We start from the raw sequence: 25177 nt of genomic DNA on the forward strand, positions 1-25177 counted from the left end.
GCACAGGTGTCCTGCGGCAGTGCCTGAGCTATGTGGTTTAAATGTCCCCACGCATCGCATGACAATTTCTCATAGTCGTTTGGTCCAACTTAATCAGTGGGGATAATCACGTGACGATCAAGAATTTTCTTAATGGTAGCTGTAATTAGTGATCCCGCAGAGAAATTTCGTAGCGAATCAAGTCAAGCGCGAACAATAATACACAAGCAAATTCATTGAATTGATATCCCCCGCCAATATACTTATGGACACAAAAAAATTTCTGGACGGATGGAGAACGCCAACGTGCATCATCCTCTTATCCATATATATACTCATACCAAGTTTCAATGAAATCCGTCAAAGCACTTCCAAGATATGTCTTCGGACACACACAAAAAGCATTTTTTCAAGATACAAAGGGCCATAACTCCTTTATTATCCAAATGGTGTACAATGCCATTTGGCGTGCATCATCCTCTTATCCATATATATTATCCATATATATACTCATACCAAGTTTCAATGAAATCCGTTAAAGCACTTCCAAGATATGGCTCCGGACACAAAAAAGCATTTTTTTCAAGATACAAAGGGCCATAACTCTGTTATTAACAGATGGTGTACACTGCCATTTGGCATGCATCATCCTCTTATCCATATATATATACACGTGTACTCATACCAAGTTTCAATGAAATCTTCCAAAGCACTTCCAAGATATGGCTCCGGACACAAAAGTGCCGGACAGACAGAAGGACGGACGGACAACGCCAAAACAATATCCCTCCGCCTATGGCGGGGGATAATAAATTCTTATTACTTTCTTGCTTATATGGCAGGAAAGTGAGCGGCATTTTAAAAATTAATAAACGTTATAAGGGGTTTAAAACAGCGAAAAATCCTTGTCTCGGAATGGACGTCGCTTTCTTGTTCGTTATGTGATTATATTACCCTCTGTTAATGCATATTAGTAGGCAACGGTGTCTTTGATCTCAATTTCAAACTCATCGCCCTGGTTTCGAGTAAGGCTCCTATCAAATTTTAAAATAATATATATCGTTAACCTGTAGGAGTTAACCTTGTTTCTTTGTTTTATAGGAAAATAATTTAACGGGTAGCTACCGGTAACAAATGGAATCAGTTTGACACTCAAGACATTGAAATAATTAACTTGAGCGATATAATGCCATAATGGCTCTTTAATAAATGTCGAAAAACGGCCTGGGAATGTCACGACAAACATCTGCTTGGTGCTTGTTCACCAAACGATTCTTAGACTTAAGTATAAAAATATTATTAAAATCTGAATATATTTTATTTGCTTTAATTTTGAATCAAACTTGGCATTAACCACCACTATTTAGGTCATTTTTCGTGTAGAACATGTTGGTAATGACATAATCACCAGTGGTATCCTTGACATATTCAACACTAAACATATTTTTCTTGGTTTTAAGTGTATTCTGTATTCTTAAGGCTAAGAATGGGTTGGCAAATACCGGCCCTGCTAAGTTTTATACACGATATCCAAATATATTCACTACACCATACAAATACTAACGCAGAAAAGCTTATAACTTTTTTTTTATTTACAACAAATTCTACTAAGTATATTGAAGGTGTATATTTGCATCCATCTTAACAAACCACAATTAAACATAATATGACAGTGGACACCAGATACAAATTTATTGGATGTGGGCATGCTATCCACCACACTTAAGTTTATTATAATGCCATGTCATGGTGCAGGATCACGTGACTTTTTGGGGTTCCACCTTTTAACTTTAATGGATTTATACACGACGGTAAGTGGTGATTTATTTTAAATAACTTTTTTAAACAAGTTTTCTTAAGAATTTTAACTATTGCATAAACGATTTTTATGCTGCTTATGGCAATGTGAAATACATCAGAATTACTTTATTTATTTAATAATAATAATAAGGATGTGTTATAAAATTCCATTTTTACTGCATTCATTGTACACCCCGTTATGTTTCACGCAAGGTGAAATTTTGTCACCGATTTCAGATGTATTTTATGATTAATTTTCATACCTTAATATATCGGCACAAACTGCAAGAAAAACTTTCTTTTATGCACTATAGATTTTTTCAAGTGTAGTTCAATAACTTGAGATATTTGCAAAAATGAAGTTCTTAACGGGGTGATTACATTCTGCCCAGCCCGTGTGTAAACCCCTGAAACCCCCGTTGATTCTGCACCCTGCATGTGCACGATCTCATGACGCATAAACATGCGTGTAAATAATAGTGCGGTACAGAAGTGTAATAATTACATTCAAGATATAATGTACTTGAGATGGAAATATATCATTAAAATTCGTTTAAATACCAACTGTTTCATTAATGTAATTATATTCACATGCAACGTGAAGTCTGTCACAAAAATGAGACTAACCCTAAATGTTATAACTCTGACTTGAATTTATAAGTTCAGTTAAAAATACGTAATTAAAGTTGAGTTTGCAGAAATTTCCAAGCAAAGTCAAATCCCTTGCAACAAGTGGTAATTGATACATGTTATTATTATGCTGCATTGAGTCTGTTAGTCGGGTTATAATACCAAATTTTTATATGTGAGCTGAATATTTTGTTTTGATGCAGACGCGACCTGGAATCCATCGTAACAATCCCCTGCAAAAATGCGCTTATCCATCAATCTGACGTAACGACTCTGGCATGCATCTGTCCGTGTAGTTACAATACTCATACGTCAAAACAACAACAACAATAGCGACAAAATGTACTATCTCTTGCTTTTTAATCACATATAAAACAAGAGATGTTTGTCAGAAACACAATGCCCCCTATTGTGCCGCTTTGATTTATTAATTTTTTTTTTATTATATCCCTTTAAAAAATATTACTTTTCTAGTATAAATAATCTGTACCTACCAAATTATAAATATAAATTATCTCCCTTTAAAGCTTGTTACTTCCCTTGGATTATTTTTTTTACCTTTGACCTTGAAGAATGACCTTGACCTTTCGCCACTCAAAATGTGCAGCTCCATGAGATACACATGCATGCCAAATATCAAGTTGCTATCTTCAATATTGCAAAAGTTATTGCAAATGTTAAAGTTGGCGCAAACAAACACACAAACAAACCAATAGACAGGGCAAAAACAATATGTCCCCCACTATAGTGGTGGGGGACATGAAAAAACAACAACAACACAGCCATTAGACAATCCATTGCCAAACTATATTTGAAGGAATACAGTAAGCAAATTAAATGCAAAACTCTTTTAAGAGTCTTTCAAGTCATCTGATTAAACGACACAGTTAATCATGTGTCAACATTATATATGCTACCATATACCATATACCAACGACCATATTGCTCAATTTGCAATTCTATTTATACTTCAATAAGGAAAAACTAGTGTAACACTAGTAAAATTACAAACACAAACAAGCACATCTACAGCAGAATATGCACAATATGACAAACAGAAACAGTTATTTTAAACACAATAACTATAATACAAAAATACATTAAAAAAAACAACAGAACAAACACGACATAGTACACCCAGCAGTGAGTTAGCATGATGCAAGCTTCAAGTCAGTTCAAATGAATACAATATCAGCCAACAGAATAACAAAGGTGACTTTTTTATTATGTTGGCTGATATAAAAAATAGGATAAACATTAGGTAATATTAGAGCATGAATGATAAAATGTACATAATCTTGTAAGGAATTTGTTCTTTTTATATATTTTTTTTTTTTAATGTTTTTTTTTTTTACTTTTTTATTATCATACAATATAATGAATGTTTGTTTGTTTTTTATATTTTTTTTTTGTGTTTTGTACTTTTTTTTTAGCATATAAATCATACAATATTCTAAATTGTACAGTATTTTTGACACACTTATGTATTATGAAGCCAACTCACTGATGGGAGGAGCTGACTATTGCGCCGTCCAAACGCACATTAGAGCCAAAATTGTATTGTCATTACAGACATTTCAGAAAAATGTACTACGTGTGGACAGCGCAAATATTCAAAGTTTCAGTGCTCTTCATGTACACAACATTGCTGATTAAACACATATCAAGTAAATATACTTAGAAGAAAATTTTCATTGTACAATGCATATGCTAGAAAGAAATGAATGTTGTGACAACAAAAAGCAACAGAAACTGGCAGTACAACAGCGACCTGTCCCTATTTGATTGTTTAAGGTCTAAGGATTAAATATTCAATTGACAACCTCTTTTAATTTATCAAAACGAACATCTCAAGATATGAATAAGTTTATAAGCTTGGTTTACACAATTTTAACATGGTGTGCTTTTTTGGGGGGAGGGAGGGGGGCACTAAGAAAAGAATTGTATGAAATAGCAGCCTTTTCGAGTGTAACAATAAGTATCATTATTTCAATATTTAATCATTTGTGACCTTATCCAAAACGGGCTTCAGACCGTATCTTAGAAGCACACCAAAAAAAAAGCCTATTGAAATTGCAGCAGATTGGATGGTAGTGTTGGATGGTAAAAAAATGGCTATGAAAGACCTTCAACCATAAATACCTGAAAAATGTAAAACAAAAAGTGTTAAAATTAAGTGATAAACAAAAGATTATCTACTAACGATCACATACAACAGCCAGTGCAATACACAATTTTGATATATTTGCAAAACTTAAAACTTGAACCACTCTCTTAAAGGCAGGGAAGTTGTTGCTTTAGAATGAGACCTTTTTTCTTTAACATTCTTCATTGTCAGATTTTGTTTCCATAATCTTATCTTTACTTTTCTGTCATAGGCTTTCTTTGGTATGGTCATTAGATGCTAGGTTTGTCTAGTTGTAAGCTAGACTTATCACTGTTGTACTGAAGTCAGCCCAAACTATGACATGAATGTTTTAACTTTATCCTCCACCTTTCGACCACACACTGGACAGTGGGTGACATTCTGTGCACACTCCTCGCACAGGCGGTGATGGGTACAGGGGAGTAGCAGCATGTTGCAGTCGTTCTCTTGACATTTCAGACACTTCAGTATGTGTTTGAGGCGGCGGTTTTCAACTATAGGATCTGAAACAACAAGATCTGCCTTTGTGAAACACAATGCCCTTGCTGCGCTTTGAAGTCCCACAGCAGCTATTTTAGAGAAATCAAGGCCCATAACTTAGCCAAAAATCAATGTACCAAAACAAAACTCGCACCTCATCAGTCATGTAGATATACACAAATACCAAAAATCAACTCAATATCTGAAAGCTTTGCTTTAAAAAAAGGTTATATTACAGATAAGTTCTAAGTCCAAGGCCTACAACTTCGCCAAAAATCAATGCACCGCAATGTATTTCAAACTTCATCTGTAGGTAATGAAGGTAGACTCACATACCAAACATCAGCTCAATATCTGAGAGCGCTACGTAAAGAACATCCGGAAAACGATTCTATAGAGAATATTTGTATGTCCAAGCCCCATACATTTTCCAACAAGAGGGCCATGATGGCCCTGTATCGCTCCACTGTTTTTTTATGCAAAAAAAACGTGCAATGCGCATGGGTTAAAATGTACTCAAGCATGTGACTTTCTCTTCCTATCCCTCTTCCCACTGGGCGCTGAAAGTTGGAAGGGTGAGCATTTTTATATATGGAAAAAGTTACTACCGTGTTAACTAAACAGACTAAAAAGCCCGGGAATTGTTGCACAGGTCCTTTGCTTATAACGTAGGTACATTTATCTCTCCAAAAGATATTGTCGTTCTTTCTATTTCACATATTTTTAGATGCTGAAGATCAAAATTTATGCATTTGATTTGAAACAGATTCACAAGACCCATATGAATCAAAATACCTTAACCCTTGACCAAACGACACATTTTGGACTTTCCCAATTCGAAAGAGGTTGCAGACGACAATTAAATTGTAAGGGAATCTGAAAGAAATGAACAGGTAGGGTAGAAATAATTGTGACAATTGTGAATTTATCACAATTATTTATAAAGTCGTCAGCTACAAACCTGTAAAATCCTGTTAGTGTTTGGCAAAGGGTTAATAATCTCTGGTTCTCTTTAAGAGCCTTTCACACATTTATAACAAATACAAAAGTAGCATCTTTCTTTGTAAAGCATCATCTAAAAATATAACAAGGGCTGTTTGTAAAACATGCATGCCCCCCATATGGGCTGTCAGTTGTAGTGGCAGCCATTGTGTGAATATGTTATTTGGCACTGTGACCTTGACCTTTAACCAAGTGACCACAAAATCAATAGGGGTCAACTGCGAGTCATGATCAATGTACCTATGAAGTTTCATGATCCAAAGCATATAAGCTTTCTTGAGTTATCATCCTGAAACCATTTTATTGTGTAAAGTCACCGTGACCTTGACCTTTGACCTAGTGACCTGAACGTCAATAGGGGTCATCTGCGAGTCATGATCAATGTACCTATTAAGTTTCATGATCCTAGGCGTAAGCCTTCTTGAGTTATCATCTGGAAACCATTTTTCTAAATTGAGTCACCGTTACCTTGACCTTTGACCTAGTGACCTGAAAATCAATAGAGGTCATCTGCGAGTCATGATCAATGTACCTATGAAGTTTTATGATCCTAGGCATAAGCGTTGTTGAGTTATCATCCAGAAACCATTTTACTATTTCGGGTCACCGTGATCTTTGACCTAGTGACCTAAAAATTAATAGGGGTCATCTGCGAGTCATGATCAATGTACCTATGAAGTTTCATGATCCTAGGCATAAGCGTTCTTGAGTTATCATCCGGAAACCATTTTACTATTTCGGGTCACCGTGACCTTTACCTTTGACCTAGTGACCTGTAAGTCAATAGGGGTCATCTGCCAGTCATGATCAATGTACCTATGAAGTTTCATGACCCTAGGCATAAGCATTCTTGAGTTATCATCTGGAAACCATTTTACTATTTCGGGTCACCGTGACCTTGACCTTTGACCTGAAAATCAATAGGGGGTCATCTGCGAGTCATGAACAAATTTGGTAGAGGACTATTAGATATCAGTACATACCAAATTTAGTAGCCCTAGGCTCTATAATTATGAACAAGAAGATTTTTTAAGTTTGCACAAAATAGGCCTTATTTAAGCAAATGTTCATTTTTGTGACCCCTGGGGCAGGGTCAAATTTGTCCCGAGACATAATTTGAACAAACTAAGTAGAGACCTATTAGATGTCACTACATACCGAATTAGGTAGAAATAGGCCCAATAGTTATGGACAAGAAGATTTTTAAAGTTTGCACAAAATGGGCCCAATATAAGCATATGTTCAATTTTGTGACCCCTGGGGAACAGTCAAATTTGATCCCAGGGGCTTAATTTGAACAAACTTGGTAGAGGACTATTAGATGTCAATACATACCAAATTTGGTAGCCCTATGCCATACGGTTATGGACAAGAAGATTTTTAAAGTTTGCACAAAACAGGCCTTATATAAGCAAATTTTCAATTTTTTGACCCCCAGGGCAGGGTCAAATTTGACCCCAGGGGCATAATTTGAAGAAACTTGGTCGAGGACTATAAAATGTCACTACATACTAAATTTGGTAGCCTTAGTCCCAATGGTTATGGACGAGAAGATTTTTAAAGTTTTCACAAAATAGGCCTTATATAAGCAAATTTGCAATTTTTTGACCCCCAGGGCAGGGTCAAATTTGACCCCAGGGGCATAATTTAAAGAAACTTGGTAGAGAACTATAAGATGTCACTACATAGCAAATTTGGGAGCCCAAGGCCCTATGGTTATGGACAAGAAGATTTCTTAAGTTTTCACAAAATAGGCCTTATATAAACAAATTTTCAATTTTTTGACCCCCCGGGGCAGGGTCAAATTTGACCCCAAGGCATAATTTGAAGAAACTTGGTAGAGGACTATAAGATGTCACTACATAGCAAATTTGGTAGCCCTAGGCCCAATGGTTATGGACAAGAAGATTTTTAAAGTTTTCACAAAATAGGCCTTATATAAGCAAATTTTCAATTTTTTGACCCCCCGAGGCAGGGTCAAATTTGACCTCCGGGTCATAATTTGAAGAAACTTGGTAGAGAACTATAACATGTCACTACATACCAAATTTGGTAGCCCTAGGCCCAATGGTTATGGGCGAGAAGATTTTTAAAGTTTTCAATAGGCCTAATATAAGACAATTTTCAATTTTTGACCCCCCGGGGCAGGGTCAAATTTGACCCCAGGAGCATAATTTGAACAAATTTGGAAGAGGTTCACCCCAGGAACATTCCTGAGAAATTTCATCAGAATTGGACCAGTAGTTTAGGAGATGTTTTAAGAAAAAGTTAACGCACGGACGGACGGACGCACGCACGCACGACGGACACAGGACCATGCCATGAGCCCCGCTGGCCTCTGGCCAGTGGAGCTAAAAAACAATGAACCTAAACAAATTTCACACTTCATCTGTAGGTCATGTAGGTAGACTCATATATAAAAAATCAGCTCATTGTCTGAAAATGTTGGGTAAAAAAAACACTCTGGAAAACAGATATTTCAGAAACAATGTCTAAAACCAAGGCACATAACTTCTAAACAAGAAATGTGTCCACATGACACGGATGCGCCCAACTGTAACTTTGTCACTACATTGAAGCATAATTGTGTAAATGTTTTTGAGATATACATCGCCTTCATTTTATTAAACTATTAGTTTGCTGCATAACAAGTGTTTGCTATTTAAATAAGATAAACACTATTTGAATTACAGAGCGGACACCATGCTGAATGTTTAAAACGCACTTAGTGACCCCGTGACCTAGTTTTTGGCCCCGCATGGCCCATGTTCAAACTTGGCCTAGAGATCGTCTAGATAATACTTGTGGCCAAGTTTGGCAAGATCGGATGAAAATACTTGCATTAGAAAGTGGACACCATGCTGGATATTTATAAGTATAATTTTTATTTTTATTTTTTTAATTAAAACGCACTAAGTGACTTCGTGACCTAGCTTTTGGCCCCCCATGGCCCGTGTTCGAACTTGGCCTAGAGATCATCTAGATAAAACTTTTAAACGAGTTTGGTGAAGATCGGATGAAAACTACTTGAAATATAGAGCGGACACCATGCTGGACCTAGTTTTTGACCCCGTGACCTAGTTTTTGGACCGGCATGGCCCATGTTCGAACTTGGCCTAGACATTATCTAGATAAAACTTGTGGCCAAGTTTGGTGAAGATCGGAATAAAACTATTTGAATTAGAGAGCGGACACCACGCTGAATGTTTAAAACGCACAAAACGACCACATGACCTAGTTTTGGGCCCAGCATGGCCCATGTTTGAACTTGGCCTAGGGAGCATCTAGATACAACTTCTGACCAAGTTTGATGAAGATCGGATGAGAACTACTTGAATTAGAGAGCAGATACAACAAGCAATTTCGTTGAATTGATATCCTCCGCCAATATGCTTCTGGACACAAAAGTGTTCTATTTGACACTCACAAAAGCATTTTTTTAAGATACCAAGGGCCATAACTCTGTTATTAACAGATGGTGTACAATGCCATTTGGCGTGCATCATCCTCTTATCCATATATATATACTCATACCAAGTTTCAATGAAATCCGCCAAAGAACTTCCAAGTAATGGCTCCAGACACAAAAGTGCCGGACTGACAGAAAGACGGACAACGCCAAAACAATATCCCTCCGCCTATGGCGGTGTGATGGACGGACGGATGGACAGACAGACCAACTGTGGGAATACTATATGCCGCCCGTTGGGAGCATAAACAAGAGCACCGCATAAAGGGTGCCACGCTCGGCTACGGGTGCAGTTTTGAATAAATGAAAGCTTGTTACAATTTTTTTTCTCCAAGAGGTCACAGTGACCTTGCCCCTTGACCTAGTGACTCCAAAATGGGTGTGGCGTGTAGAACTCATCAAGGTGCATCTACATAAGATACATTTGATTCTAGAGCCAATGTTAAGGTTTTAGCACGACGCGGGCGGCGGACGACATGACGAGCTGGCTATGACAATACCTCGGGTTTTCTCTGAAAACGCCGAGCTAAAAATCAATGGACTGGAAGATGTTTCACACTTCATCTGTAGGATATGTAGGTAGACTCATATACCAAATATCAGCACAATATCTGAAAGCGTTTCTTAAAAATCCTCTGGAAAACAGTTATTATATTGACAATCATAATTGCAACTGCTATATGCCACCCTACAGGGGGGCATAATAAAATCTTTACAACTGAAGAAAGTTTCTGGGTTAGATTTGATTATTGATTGTAAAGTATTCAAGTAATGAGACTGCATGTAATTGTAACAGTTGCAATGTTACTTATCAGCAATATAAATAACCATAAGAGGCTCACAAAGTATGTGCCAGTACTGAGCACAATAACTGATTGATGTGGATTACAAAGGTCTCCCTGCACTGAGTGTCCATGGCACCACTTCCGAGTTCAACCACAAGTAGATAGGTGGGGTCGAATTTGAAATCTTAGTTGAAACAAGATGTGTTTATTAAACACTTTATCCCCCCCATATATTTGACCTTTGACCTTTCACCACTCAAAATGTGCAGCTCCATGAGATACACATGCATGCCAAATATAAAGTTGATATCTTCAATATTGCAAAAGTTATGGAAAATGTTCAAGTTTGATGCAAACAAACAAACAGGCAGGGCAAAAACAATATGATCCCAGTATAGACTGGGGGACATAAAAATAGCTGAATATATTTGTAACTGAAAATTATATTTGGTTTGGATTTTGGCCTTGTTCAACATCAGATAATCCAGAATGCAAAGAAGAAACCCTAGCAGTTCTGTATGGTGACCAGACCACCAACCAAACTGACATGCCTCAAGAGGGAAGCCAACACAGGTGACGAACATGAAAGGCACTAGATCACTAGAAGGACTTCATTGAAAATATATAGCCAATCTCCTAGCCTCCAAACCCATACAACCAAACCAAATCTAACAGATTTCATACAGACCTGCAGTTGCTGCCTGTTGTGAACTGCCTGAGGCACCTGGAAAATAGATATGGGCATAAAACACTTCATGTTATATAGTAGGCAAACAAAGATCTCCCAATTGCATTTAAGTACACACCGGGTATTCACATAACTTACATAAACAAGAGATGTGTTTGTCAGAAACGCAATGCCCCCAATTGTGCTGCTTTGAAGTCATAAATTTGATCGATGACCTTGAACGATGACCTTGACCTTTAGCCACTCAAAATGTGCAGATCCATGAGATACACATGCATGCCAAATATCAAGTTGCTATCTTCAATATTCAAAAAGTTATGACCAAACTTTAACAAAGGTTAAAGTTTTAGGAACGAAAAATACAGTGATATTTGACCTTTGATCTTGAAGGATGACCTTGACTTTTCGCCACTCAAAATGTGCAGCTCCATGAGATACACATGCATGCCAAATATGAAGTTGCTATCTTCAATATTGCAAAAGTTATAAAACTTAAACCGAGGTTAAAGTTTTGTGACACACACATACAATGACTGACTGACACAATGACAGACAGACAGGCCAAAAACAATCTACTCCTATCTTTCGATCCGGGGGCATAAAAACAAGATGTGTTTGAGAAACACTATGCCCCCCAGCATGCCAAATATGAAGTTGCTATGTAGTATATATTAAATAAACGATTTTGACCCATATACCGTAAAACGCTGTGTATCACGCGCATTTGTGTACAACACGCATCAACTTTTTGAAGCAAAAAAATGGGGAAAAAAAGTTTTTGATGCAAGAAACGTGGCAAAAATCCGTACCATAGGCTACCGGTAACTGAAAATCGTTTTATTTACATTGCCGATCTCGCGCGTTATTTCGAGCGTCTATGCAATATAGATGTTTTTTGTAATGATTAAAAATGACAAATGTACAGTATTTATTCATGTTGAAGTGTGTTGTTTATTGCTCATTGTGTTGCTCAGTTAAATTGACAGGTAACTTTAACGACTCAAACTTCTCAACACCCTTACTGACATTACACGCAATAAACAAACAATGGAGGTGTGATCCCGTTTGCCGGTTCGCATGTTTTGATAAAAGCCCAGCTACACAAAACTTGACAGATGACGCAAATTACTCGATAATCACATCTCCAACCTTGACAAGACGTATGTAAACGTGCAAACAAACACAACATCAATTTTATTAACACATTTGAAAAGCAATGAAAATAATCATAAATATCGAGAAAGACCTTGCCGACATACTGTTGTAAATCGACAAGTGCCCCCAAATGTATTGTGTAACCCTAGTACAGTAGGGTATAATATTGTGGGGAAAAAACAATAACATTTAAATAAAAATGGCTTCCTTGTTTTTCATTTTCTTCTTCAAGTTTATTTGATTTTGATGCTCTGTACGTACCTGAAAAAGAAAGAAAATACTAATGTTAACTTTATAACTTTTGTCCATCTATATTCAGATCGTAAATATGACACAATTATTAACATAGTTGAAGTTAAATCAACGGGGAGCAGAATGGTCCGAATTACCGTAACTGTGTAACTGACAGGGAAAAAATGTCTTGGCATGGCTGTAGTTGTGCATAACGCGCATCAAGTTTTTTAAATCAAATTTGGGGGTAAAAAACTGCGCCTTATACACAACGTTTTACGGTATTTGACCTTTGACCTTGAAGGATGACCTTGAAATATGAAGTTGCTATGATCAATACTGCAAAAGTTATGGCAAATTTTTGACATGCTATGTACAAAAGTTAAAAAGGTATAGGCATTTTTAAGTATATGACCTTGACACTTCACCGATTAATACGTTCAGCTGTATGAATAACACAAGTTGCTATCTTCAATGTTGCAAAAGTTATGGCAAATGTTAAAGTTTGCACAAACAAACCAACCAACCAATAGACAGGGCAAAAACAATATGTCCCCCACTATAGTGGTGGGGGACATAAAAACATGGACAAATGTATGTAGTAGTGTTCCTCGAAAAACTTTCAAAAACAGACCGATATTTATACATTTCACTTAGTTATTTAACATTTGCATTTGTAAATGTAATCAACTCAGACAGTGGAACACATTCACTTCCTACAATTATATTTGAAATCTGGAAGGTTAGTAAATTAGCTCAAACTAAATTATCCATGATACCATGCCAATGCATGTCATTAACCAATTACTTCAAACAACAATACCAAATTTGTGATTTTTTAAAATATATTTTAGTAATAACAAGGCTATTATTATCAAGCAATATGGTCCCCTACCGGCTCCACCATTGTCAGAAATTCCACCATTTTTAGATTTTTTTTGGTTGCCATAGCAACCACAATTTTTGACGTAGGAACAAAATGAAATGACGTGCATAATGTCTTTATTGCCATCTATCCATGTTGCAAGTTTCATGAAAAAATATTAAGAACTCTCAAAGTTATCGCAGGATCCAGAAAAGTGTGACGGACAGACAGAGAGACTGACACACAGAGCGCAAACCATAAGTCCCCTCCGGTAAAACCGATAGGGGACAACAATTCTGAGAGTGCAACAACACAAACAAGCCATGCTCTAAGGTTTTCCAGACTGCAGTTTTACCTAGCTCCTCAGATGGCAGGTCCTGTGGTATTTCCTCCCCGCGCTCCTGGCGGCCAACCAAGATCTGGACCAGATCAGCAGCACTGAAACTCAGCGCTCCTTTCGTAGGATCTAAAAAGACAGAGATGCAGAGTTGATTTTGATACAAATTACATGAATCTTCAAAAACATACCAGAAGACTTCTTTTGATTGTTATCTTTTTTATCAGGCCCTTTAACTTGTTATCTTTTTTATCAGGCCCTTTAACTTAAGTTTTCAATGCAGAGTCCTTTAATTAGCTAATAATCATCAAAAGAGGTTTGCAAACAGTAAAACATATATGACCATCCCTAACTTGCAGCCGAATGTTCATAGACAGTTGTTAAGAAATTTTTTAACATTATATGCCCTAGAAATTTTACCTTTAATCTCTTTAAAGCAAAATCAATAAGCTCTGTTTTTACCTCAAGACATACTAGCATACTTAATAAGAACCGAGGTGGAACACATTTTCTAGATTTGTGTAGAAATCTGCCATCTTTAGAACAACCAAAATACTGATTTGGATAACTATAAATCGAAGCATTTACTATGTATTTTTGAAAAACACACACACACACAAAATTTATATGGAGAAAAGTTTGCATATTTAAAAATCCTGAGACCTTGACCTTTAAACTTTTGATTTTAAAGTTGTACTCCTTTTCTTCCTAACAACTTGCATCTGTATTTGTTTTATGGATCAAAGTGTTCCCTAGGCATCATGCAGAGACCTAATTGACATGTCCCTGTAAACGTGGTCTTTGGCCTATTGACTTCAAAATCAACAGGTGTCTACCTTTTTTCCTTGCAAGTTACCAATACACCTATTTGAATGATTGTAAGTATAGTATTATAATGAAGTTTAGAAACAAAACTGTCTTCAAGTGACAAAAAGCTGCGAGGCAAAATACCCCTGCTTCTTCAGAAGGGGCATAATTATTTTGGGTTTGATTAATATATTTCAAAGTGTGATTGTATTACGCACTCTTTCCATTGTACTCATGAATGGCCAGCTGGACAGCTGTCTTGGAATACCCCATCTCTATCACTGACCGGGCCTCAGATGTGGACATCGGGTCTGAAATGGTCAGCTATCACACTGAGGATAAATACACAAAGCTACCCCGTACATCAACAAAACTCCTGCATGACGGTCAGTGTCAATTTAATATTGCTAGCAAAACAACTTAAGTTTTTATTTCGCTTAGAAACGTTGTGAATACAGGATCAGGTCTGACATTACTTTGTGGAGGAAAACAACCTTTGTGATTTACAATACCACTGTTCCAGGGTTCGCAAAAACCGTCGGTCCGCCGGTCCTGATGGGCAAATTTTTCTCAGGACCGACAAGTGATTTAAGATAATCGGTCCGACTGACCGACACAATCCGATGAAAAATGGTTTCAAAAAGATCACTCAAAGTATATAATGTGCTATTGGATTAATAAAAGGTGCTATTGGATTAATAGAAGGTAAATGCGTTTTGTTCAACTTCTGTCAAAATCCTTTTTTTGTTACCTTCATTTTGATGTTTTGATATTTAAAGTTGGATTAGAATTGACTATCACATGCGAGTTCAAAATCAATGGTCTTTGTTTAAAAAGCAACCGGGTGCGTCCGCCATTTTGTTTGTTCCATTTAATTTCTCCACAACAAAAAACGCATGAAAACTTGTTTCAACAGGCATTTGTTAGCATTTCTGTTTAATAGTTTCATTATTATATTGTTCTTGGAAGGATATATTTTAATTGACATACCAACAATTTCTGAAATCAAACGAAGTTTTTCCACCCAATGTACTATATTTCGGATAATTTAAAATTCCGAAATGTGTAAATTTGTTGTTGATAGATTGTAGCATTATGTTTTGTGTGATTTCAGACAACAAGAATGGATGGTGGTAATTATCATGGGCCTTTCTATCAAGTAATAGGTGTGAAAGACATTAATTTAATTGAACCTGGAAATCAATCACCTCAGCTAAGAGAAAATATTTTAACAATAGGTGCTGTTTTAGAACTTGGGAAATTGGCTAATAAACAGAAATTGAAGTCATCCAAAGTAGTGTTAATGGGTGTGTGCAATTAAGTCAAACTTGATTGGATGTAACCCTAACTTTTCAAGAACACGGATTTGTAGAGCTGTGGAGGCTAAAAACAGTTTGACATGCCTTTGGTTTATATGTGGTTTATTATTAATATAATAATTGTTTCATTATATCGACTTTGGACATGTTTTTATTGTATTTTAATTTGATCAAAACCAATTAACACCTAAAAGGTACTCTCTTTTGTTGTGTTTTGCTGTTATAGTTTAGTCGGACAGTGGGACTGACAGAAACTGATTCGGACTGACAAAAATTTCAAGTCTGTCAGTCCAAATGACTGACAGATTTTTCAAGTTTTGGCGAACCCTGCTGTTCCATGACATGGCTGTGTGTTAAATGAATATACCTGTTGTCTGTAAATCCGTGCTTTGGAGTCCTTGGATCACAACTGATTCCTGAATTATACACAAACAACTTGTACTGAAACACATGGTCTCAATATGGAAACCATTCTTTTCTTGCCAAAATAACTAATAAATAACAATAAGAGAAACTATTAAAAAGTCTTTGAAATGAGCTTTGATACAAATGTGATATTGATGCAATCTACTACATGTACTATGGGTAGTGATTATTCTAAAAAAACTTACCTTCCTTTCATGCTTTGTATATTGTTACTGATACAACTCACAAGAAGTTTAGCCCTTCCAGTAATTTATAACAGCACAATTTTCGTAAGATCCAGAACAAAGCTCCAGTTATATCCAAAATCAGGCCTTAGTCCTTAATCCATGTTTTTTTTCATACTTGAGTATAAATTCCGCTCCGTTTCATGTCCACGGTAACATTGTTTAGTAGAGAAATGTCTTACTTTTTAAATATCAGTTTAAAAGTCAAGTTACATGTATGTTAATTTCATGGTACTTACTTGATAGATCAGGTCCTAGGCAATAGATTCCATATTTGAGCTGTTAAAATCTGTCATAAATGGTTTTAAACAGCTCATTTTTATAATACTTAAATTTGTTGTTAAAATCAGAATTTTTTTCATTCATCATATTGCTTCCCGCGTTACCTAGGAACTGTAGAATACTTGTATCACATTTTATGTCATCCACCTATAATTTTGGTTGTGAGCGTCTGGTCGACCATCATTTGGGTCGACATTTACATACATCGGTAGGTCAGTAGCGTTTGGTCATCGATTGTGGTTGACTGACCATGTTTTGGGTCGACCTAGAGCTCTTAGTATATAAAGGACTGATTTTTCAATCAGTTTTAGTTTTTAATGCAACATCTTAAAGGAAACTCCTTCAATTTGTTGAAGTAAATAATAAATATAACGTAAATAATAAAATAACATTCATGATGAAATTATTTTGAATATTTTAAACTTCTTCTTGTAATGTAAAAGCTTATATTAAGAATAACACAATTATTATGCATTATAGTGTCACATTGAAGTCTATGTTAGGCTCGCAGTGTTTTAATTCTAAGTCGATCTACGCAATGTAAACAATGAAGATTTTTTTTTTTACTGAATTAAATGTATAGCAGTGGTAATTTTTCATGTGCGTTTTGCGTTATTTGCGCATTAAAATTACCAAAAGCGCATGTGACAAAAATTACTGCATCTAAAAAGCGCATTGATTCTCAAGACAAAATCAGAAAGATACTTGTCAATACTTAACACGGCCCGAATTTTTCCGCATTTTATCGAAACACAAAAGGGAATTTCTACTGTAACACCGGCTATATGTGTACTACGTCATTCGTATCTGCGTTTCATACTGGTTCTCTACTTTGTGCGTGAACTATAAGGTTGAATAACACAACGCAGAACCATCCAAATGTTCGCATCCGCTTTCTGAACTGTCAAAATGCCATCCCAAAAAATTAAAACCCTGTCAAGATCAATTAACTTTGAAGGCTGCATTTCGAATTGCCAAAGTAATAAACATGTAGCATCATCCGAGAGCGTCATTGAGGCATGTACATCTACTATTTCGAACAAGTTTTTGCCAAAATGGCAAACAAATTATAGTTGGTTAAAATACAAAGTAAAGGTGACTTTATGTACTGTGGGGTATGCACTGACGCTGGCATGAGAAACAGCATGCACCAACGCTGCCAAAATCAGAATTTTAAGAATACAACATTAAAACAGCATGCTACTTTATCATACCACTTTACTGCTCTATTCATAGAACTGAACTCGGAACTCAGTGTTAATGTTATGTGTTTTTAGTTATAACAGTTACTTTTAAAAATTAAATGTTTATGAATCATTAAAAATTCGTTGAAGTTTTTTTTAAATTTATAACTTGAAATCCAAAAAAGCTCATTGTTTTTGGAAAAAGCTCATTGTTTCAGCACATGTACACTTTAAAAACTCGGTTTAAAATGAACAAGGGACACAATTGTCACAAAACCAGGTTTTCATTGTGAAAAAAAAATCTGATAAAGGGAGAAAACTCAAACTGAACTTTTGAAATGAACAAACAAAATTAACCCCCTTTGTAAGTTTGTTTAAAAAAAAATAATCTATTATTAGTCGTGGCGACCTTGACATTGGAGATATTGACGTGATTCTTTCGTGCGACACACCGTACCATGATGGTGAACAAATGTGCCAAATGATTTTAAAATCTCACAATGAATGACATAGTTATGGCCAGGACAAGCTCATTTATGGCCATTTTTGACCTTTGAACTCAAAGTGTGACCTTGACCTTGGAGATATCGACGTAATTATTTCGCGCGACACACCGTCCAATGATGGTGAACAAATGTGCCAAATGATTTTAAAATCTGACAATGAACGACATAGTTATGGCCCGGACAAGCTTGTTCCGCCAGCCCGCCAGCCAGCCAGCCAGCCAGCCAGCCAGCCCGCCCGCATTCGCCAATCTAATAACCAGTTTTTTCCTTCGGAAAACCTGGTTAAAAATTATCACTGGTATAGCCTAGATACTGCACACCCATATTCTAATGCTTGTGAATGGAAGCTATTTTACATACTGTTGAATGACAATTTGACAAAACATATTGGTCCATTGTTATTTGTGTTCATATGTTACATGAATAAATTTTGTAAACACGTAAATGTCGCCTGTCGATCCATTGAAGGTTACACAACACCAAGTTATATTTACTATCGCTCGGAACGCAACAATATGGGAAACATTTCAGGGTAGGAAAATAACCTACACCCTTTGTTAGGTTAACAAAACTGTTTATCATTTACAAGAAGCATTACAGTTTTAAGAACAATAAGTGAAGCTTCATACTTAAAAGGAGAAAATCAGCTGAATAGAGATAAAATCCCTACATTGAATGACTAAAACCCTCACAACACTTCAATTTTACAAGGGGATAACTCATGAATGTGTGGATAACAAATGATGAAACAAGTTGCAGCCTTTAATAAACTCTGATTGCCACTGTGGAAGCCTAGTCAGTATTGACATAGTTGTTCACTTGAATAACTCTTAGTCCAACATAAGGTCGATATCTGTAAGAATGATGGAAGATGATGTGGTTGTTTAGAGAGTGTTCATACACGTAGATGAAATCCGTGCAAGTATGAAATCTTGATAGCAAGGTGCAAGACAAAGCTGTCAATTTGGGTTAACTAAGACTTTTGACCTTCTTTAAGTCTCAAGTCCAGAAAAAGTTCAATATCAAGGTCAACATGAGGTCAGAGAATGTTTGCGTATTGAGTGTTCATAGATAACATCCCTTCAAGTGTCAAGAGGTGTTTTGTTAAGCAAAATGCTTCATTTCTATATGAATGGGGAATAAAATGTGTCTATTGGGCCTCTTCTTTTTCCTTTGGGAGTCCTTATTTTTTTCAAGTGCTGAGTTTCAGAACTCATGTTTTAAAATCTTAGCAAGACCCCCCGAGTTAAACGCTAACAAACAATCCATGTGGTTTAATAGTTTAAATTGTATTATTGTACTCCATGCATCTAAACAAGATGTTCACTGATTTTTTTTTGATAAATCTTGATTAGGTAGTAATTATGCAATATGACACAATTTTGGTTATTTGCTCCTTCAATTATGGTCAAGCAAGATTTAGGCTAATAGATTTCAAGAGGAATTGGTCCGATAGTTTTGCTGTAAAATAAGTTAATGTGAAACCCTGCCAATATACCCACTCTCAAACGTGTTTACAGGGATATAAAAACAAGACACAACGTAACTATATTTATCGTAACTTTCAACACCAAACATTTCAAATCCCAAATCCCTGTCTTACCTCATCCTCTCTCATAGCCTGTTCTGCTGCCGCCAGCACCAGGTTAATGTAGTCCTGGCCCTTCACTTCACGTACGTACGTACAGTGAGGGAACCAGCGCGCATGCTCCAACCAGGGGTCGTCATCCTTGTCCCAGCGTTGTAGTCCACCATCACATGTGAAACAGCGACACAGGTCGTTTGTACCTATGACAGTGATAAAACTTTAAGAAGGAGGGAAGTGCTGTAGAGTTAGACTTTTACACCATCTGATATGAAATTTTTGGACATCGAAAGGCGCATTTTTATGACAGATCATCCACACTTCCATTGAAAACCATACATTTTAGTGAACAGTTGAGCTTAATTGGCATCCCTTCAAGCATATACATGTATTTACAACTTTCCAACAACTTGTACAATATTCTTGGTAAAAAACCCTGGTGTAACTCAGTTGAAGGAGTAGGAATTACAACAGTAAAATTAAACAAGAGGGCCATCTTGCCCTAGTTCGCTCACCTGAGAGAAGTCGGTTCATTTAATCTTTACCAAATGTCAAACTTGACCTAGATATTGTCCAGACAAACATCCTGGTAAAGTTTCATCATTATTTCATCTGCGAGTAATGATCAATGTACCTATGAAGTTTCATGATCCTAGGCGTAAGCATTCTTGAGTTATCATCCGGAAACCATTTGTCTAAGTTGAGTCACTGTGACCTTGACAGCCATTGTGTGAATACGTTTTTTGGCACTGTGACCTTGACCTTTGACCTAGTGACCTGATAATCAATAGGGGTCATCTGCGAGTCATGATCAATATACCTATGAAGTTTCATGAACCTAGGCATAAGCGTTCTTGAGTTATCATCCAGAAACCATTTTACTATTTCAGGTCACCGTGACCTTGACCTTTGACCTAGTGACCTGAAAATCAATAGGGGTCATCTGCGAGTCATGATCATTGTACCTTTGAAGTTTCATGATCCTAGGCATAAGCGTTCTTGAGTTATCATCCAGAAACCATTTTTCTATTTCAGGTCACCGTGACCTTTGACCTAGTGACCTGAAAATCAATAGGGGTCATTTTCGAGTCATGATCAATGTACCTATGAAGTTTCATGATCCTAGGCATAAACGTTCTTGAGTTATCATCTGGAAATCATTTTACTATTTCGGGTTACAGTGACCTTGACCTTTAACCTAGTGACCTGAAAGTCAATAGAGGTCATCTACGAGTCATGATCAATGTACCTATGAAGTTTCATGATCCTAGGCCTAAGCGTTCTTGAGTTATCATCCGGAAACCATTTTACTATTTCGGGTCATCGTGACCATGACCTTTGACCTAGTGACCTGAAAATCAATAGGGGTCATCTACGAGTTATGATCAATGTACCTATGAAGTTTCATGATCCTAGGCCTAAGCGTTCTTGAGTTATCATCCGGAAACCATTTTACTATTTCGGGTCATCGTGACCTTGACCTTTGACCTATTGACCTGAAAATCAATAGGGGTTATCTGCAAGACATGATCAGTGTATCTATGAAGTTTCATGATCCTAGGCATAAGCGTTCTTGAGTTATCATCCGGAAACCATTTTACTGCTTTGGGTCACCGTGACCTTGACCTTTGACCTAGTGACCTGAAAATCAATAGGGGTCATCTGCGAGTCATGATCAATGTATCTATGAAGTTTCATGATCCTAGATAAGTGTTCTTGAGCTATCATCGGGAAACCATTTAACTATTTCGGGTCATCGTGACCTTGACCTTTAACCTAGTGACCTGAAAATCAATAGGAGTCATCTGCGAGTCATGATGAATGTACCTATGAAGTTTCATGATCCTTGGCATAAGCGCTCTTAAGTTATCATCCGGAAACCATCTGGTGGACGGACGGACTGACATGAGCAAAACAATATACCCCCTCTTCTTCGAAAGGGGGGGGGGGCATAATGAGAAAACTGCCCCCCTCCCAGCAGCCATGTTATTCAACTGACTGGAACCATTTTTGAACTCAACTCTCATATCAAGGAAACAAATGTTCTGAGCAAGTTTCATGAAAATTGGGCCAAAAATGTGACTTCTACTGTGTTCACATGTTTTCACTATATACATATAGAGAAAAATGCCCCGCCCACTGGTGGCCATGTTTTTCACCGATCCCGACCATTTTCAAACTCGCTGAGATATCAATAAAACCAATGTTTTTAACAACTTTCATGATGATTGGGCAAAAATTGTGCCTTCTTGAGTGTTTACAAGGTTTCTCTAAAGCCAAATAGGGAAAACTGCCACTTTATACATATAGAGAAAATGCCCCGCCCACTGGCGGCCATGTTTTTTCACCGATCTCGACCATTTTCAAACTCGTCCGAGACATCAATTGAACCAATGTTTTGACCAACTTTCATGATGATTGGGCAAAAATTGTGACTTCTAGAGTGTTCACAAGGTTTCTCTATAGCCAAATAAGGAAAACTGCCCCGCCCACTGGCGGCCATGTTTTTTTAACGGATCGGAACCACTTTTGAACTCAACCAAGATATCATTAAGACAAACATTTTGACAAAGTTACATGAAGATTGGGCATGAAATGTGACTTCTAAAGTGTTTACAAGGTTTTTCTTTTTTTTGACCTAGTGACCTAGTTTTTGACCAGGCACAACCCAGTTTCGAACTCGGCCGAGATTTCATTGGGACAAAGCTTCTGACCAAGTTTCATGAATATGGGACAAGAAATGTGGCCCCTAGAGTATTTACTAGCAAATATTAACGGACGGACGGACATACGACGGACAAAGACCGGTCACAAAAGCTCACCTGAGCAATCAGGTGAGCTAAAAAGCATGACTTCTTGAGTGTTAAAATATTTTACCTGTTGTTCAAAGAGAACCTTTGCAAGTTCTTACCTGTGTAGAAGAGTCCAGCCTCTGCCAGTCTCTGTGGGGGCTGACCATTGGTGTGTGGCCACCCAGTAAACGTGTCCAATCTCTGTCTCATGGTAGCCCGGTCAGGGTGTCGCACAATCCTTGCTCGCGTCTGTGGAGCCTGGATGTTAAGACCTGGCAAAGGAATAAACCATGTTGGATAACTTAATTCATACAAAGCATCTTGGGTCTGTAGCCTGGATGTTAAAGGGATCTTTTCACGCTTTGGTAAATTGACAAAATTGAAAAAAGTTGTTTCAGATTCGCAAATTTTCGTTTTAGTTATGATATTTGTGAGGAAACAGTAATACTGGACATTTACCATGGTCTAATATAGCCATTATATGCATCTTTTGACGATTTTAAAACCTAAAAATTATAAAGCGTTGCAACGCGAAACGATTGAATAATTTGGAGAGTTCTGTTTTTGTCGTTAAATTTTGTGAAACTACGAAGATTGCTTATATAAGGTATAAAATACGTCAAGTATGTGTACTTGGCGGAATAGCTCAGTAGGCTAAAGCGTTTTTACTTCAGGACTCTGGCAGGACACCAGGGGTCACTGGTTCGAAACCTGGTCCGGGCAATGTTCTTTTCCTTTTTTTAATTTTATTCTTGATTTTTTACTGGAGCTTTTACGATCCAATGTTTACATTTATCGATATAAAGCATTTAATGAATAAGTTAAAAAATGCCAAAATCTGTGAAAAGGCCCCTTTAAGACCTGGCAAAGGAATATACCATGTTGGATAACTTAATTCATACAAAGCCTCTTGGGTCTGTAGTCTCAATGTTAAGACCTAGTCTAAGAGTGTTGAATACATAAAATTGGCTAAGTTCCAGGTCATGTAACTAAGGAACATGTGAATCACTGGAGTTGAAATAGGTGGCTTGTACATCTACACTTCAGTGAAGACATAGTTCAGGTTTCAGTTCAATCTCTTAACAAGAGCACCGCATAACGGTTGCCACGCTCGGCTGCGATAGCTTGTAAGATTATTTTTTTTAGGTCACAGTGACCTTGACCTTTGACCTAGTGACCCAAAAAGGGTGCCGCATGAAGAACTCATCAAGGTACATCTACATATGAAGTTTCAAAGTTGTAGGTGGAAGCACTTTGATTTTAGAGCCAATGTAAAGGTTTTAGCACGACGCCGGACGGCGAGCAGGCTATGACAATACCTCGGGTTTTCTCCGAAAACAGCCTCGCTAAAAATGTAACAAAAGTGTGGACAATAAACTTATAACATTTTATTGGGAACCAACCACACCACCAACCAATCATCCAACCCAACCAACCAACCAACAAACAAACTAACGAACGGACTACTTTTTCCTGGATTAAAATACAGCTATACTTTGGATGGCATCCCGCAAAACGGAATCAGGTCTAAATTTAAAAACAAAGAGAACAAGAGATGTGTTTGTCAGAAACACAATGCCCCCTACTGCGCCACTTTGAAATAAACTTTTTTTTTTATTATATCCCTTTAATAAATATTACTTCCCTTGTGAAAATGATCTGTACCTGCCAAATGATATAAAATAGAAATTATCTCCCTTTAAAGCTTGTTACTTCCTTTGGATTTTGTTTCTTGACCTTTGACCTTGAAGGATGACCTTGACTTTTCACCACTCAAAATGTGCAGCTCCAGGAGATACACATGTATGCCAAATATCAAGTTGCTATCTTCAGGCCAACATTTTTTAATAAATTGATTTACGGGATTTTTTTAAATAAAAATTGGGTCGGGGGGGGGGGGGGGGGGGGGTCGAAATAAAAAGAAAAGAAAAAAAATCACTGAGTCGACAAAAAAATAATAAAATACAAGTTTAAACTTGTCCTTTTTTTATTATTTTTATAAACCAACTTTTTACGTTACTTTTTTTACTATATATCTTATTTATGAAAACAGTAAGTCACTAAAAGCAATAGAAATAGTGTTATTAATGCATTTTTCAAGACATTTCTTTTTAATCTTAATTCTTGTGGAATGTCTTCATTGTCTGCTATTGAATAAAAAATTGTACATTAAAACATTATTAAAAGAAATCACTCAGTGTTTGTTTTTTATCTAATAAAGTGTAATCTGGCACTTTTTTGTTTTATTGTTTTATGTCCTGCTTAATAAACCTTTCTTGAGTAGAAATCAATGTTGAATACTAGTAGCATTCATGAAAAAAAAGAGTCCAACACAAGACAACTTTAAACTGTCAAATTGAAAAGAACCTAAAATGTCATTTACATAAACACAACAGTAGAACACTATAATTATGTATGTTTCTGACTAGACTGTTATAATCTGAGGAACGCTTAACAGTATAACACCATATTAGTGTTTTTCCCA

General features: G+C 36.7%; 1 protein-coding gene across 4 annotated transcripts in view; it reads right to left on the reverse strand.

The window, feature by feature from the left end:
* Positions 1 to 1552: 1552 nt before the first annotated feature.
* The window catches only part of LOC127881057 (uncharacterized), a 101013-nt gene continuing 77388 nt past the window's right edge, over positions 1553 to 25177 (reverse strand). For all 4 annotated transcript variants that reach the window (XM_052428654.1, XM_052428655.1, XM_052428656.1 and 1 more), the window contains 7 exons: positions 22812 to 22964; positions 19919 to 20103; positions 16061 to 16109; positions 14593 to 14685; positions 13586 to 13696; positions 10980 to 11015; positions 1553 to 5058 (listed from right to left, as the gene is read on the reverse strand). In XM_052428654.1, the coding sequence (XP_052284614.1) occupies positions 4871 to 5058; positions 10980 to 11015; positions 13586 to 13696; positions 14593 to 14685; positions 16061 to 16109; positions 19919 to 20103; positions 22812 to 22964 (815 nt within the window). In that variant the 3' untranslated portion in view covers positions 1553 to 4870. The remainder of the gene's footprint in view (positions 5059 to 10979; positions 11016 to 13585; positions 13697 to 14592; positions 14686 to 16060; positions 16110 to 19918; positions 20104 to 22811; positions 22965 to 25177) is intronic.

This window comes from Dreissena polymorpha, chromosome 5 (genome assembly GCF_020536995.1).
Source record: "Dreissena polymorpha isolate Duluth1 chromosome 5, UMN_Dpol_1.0, whole genome shotgun sequence".
NCBI classification, from domain to species: domain Eukaryota; kingdom Metazoa; phylum Mollusca; class Bivalvia; order Myida; family Dreissenidae; genus Dreissena; species Dreissena polymorpha.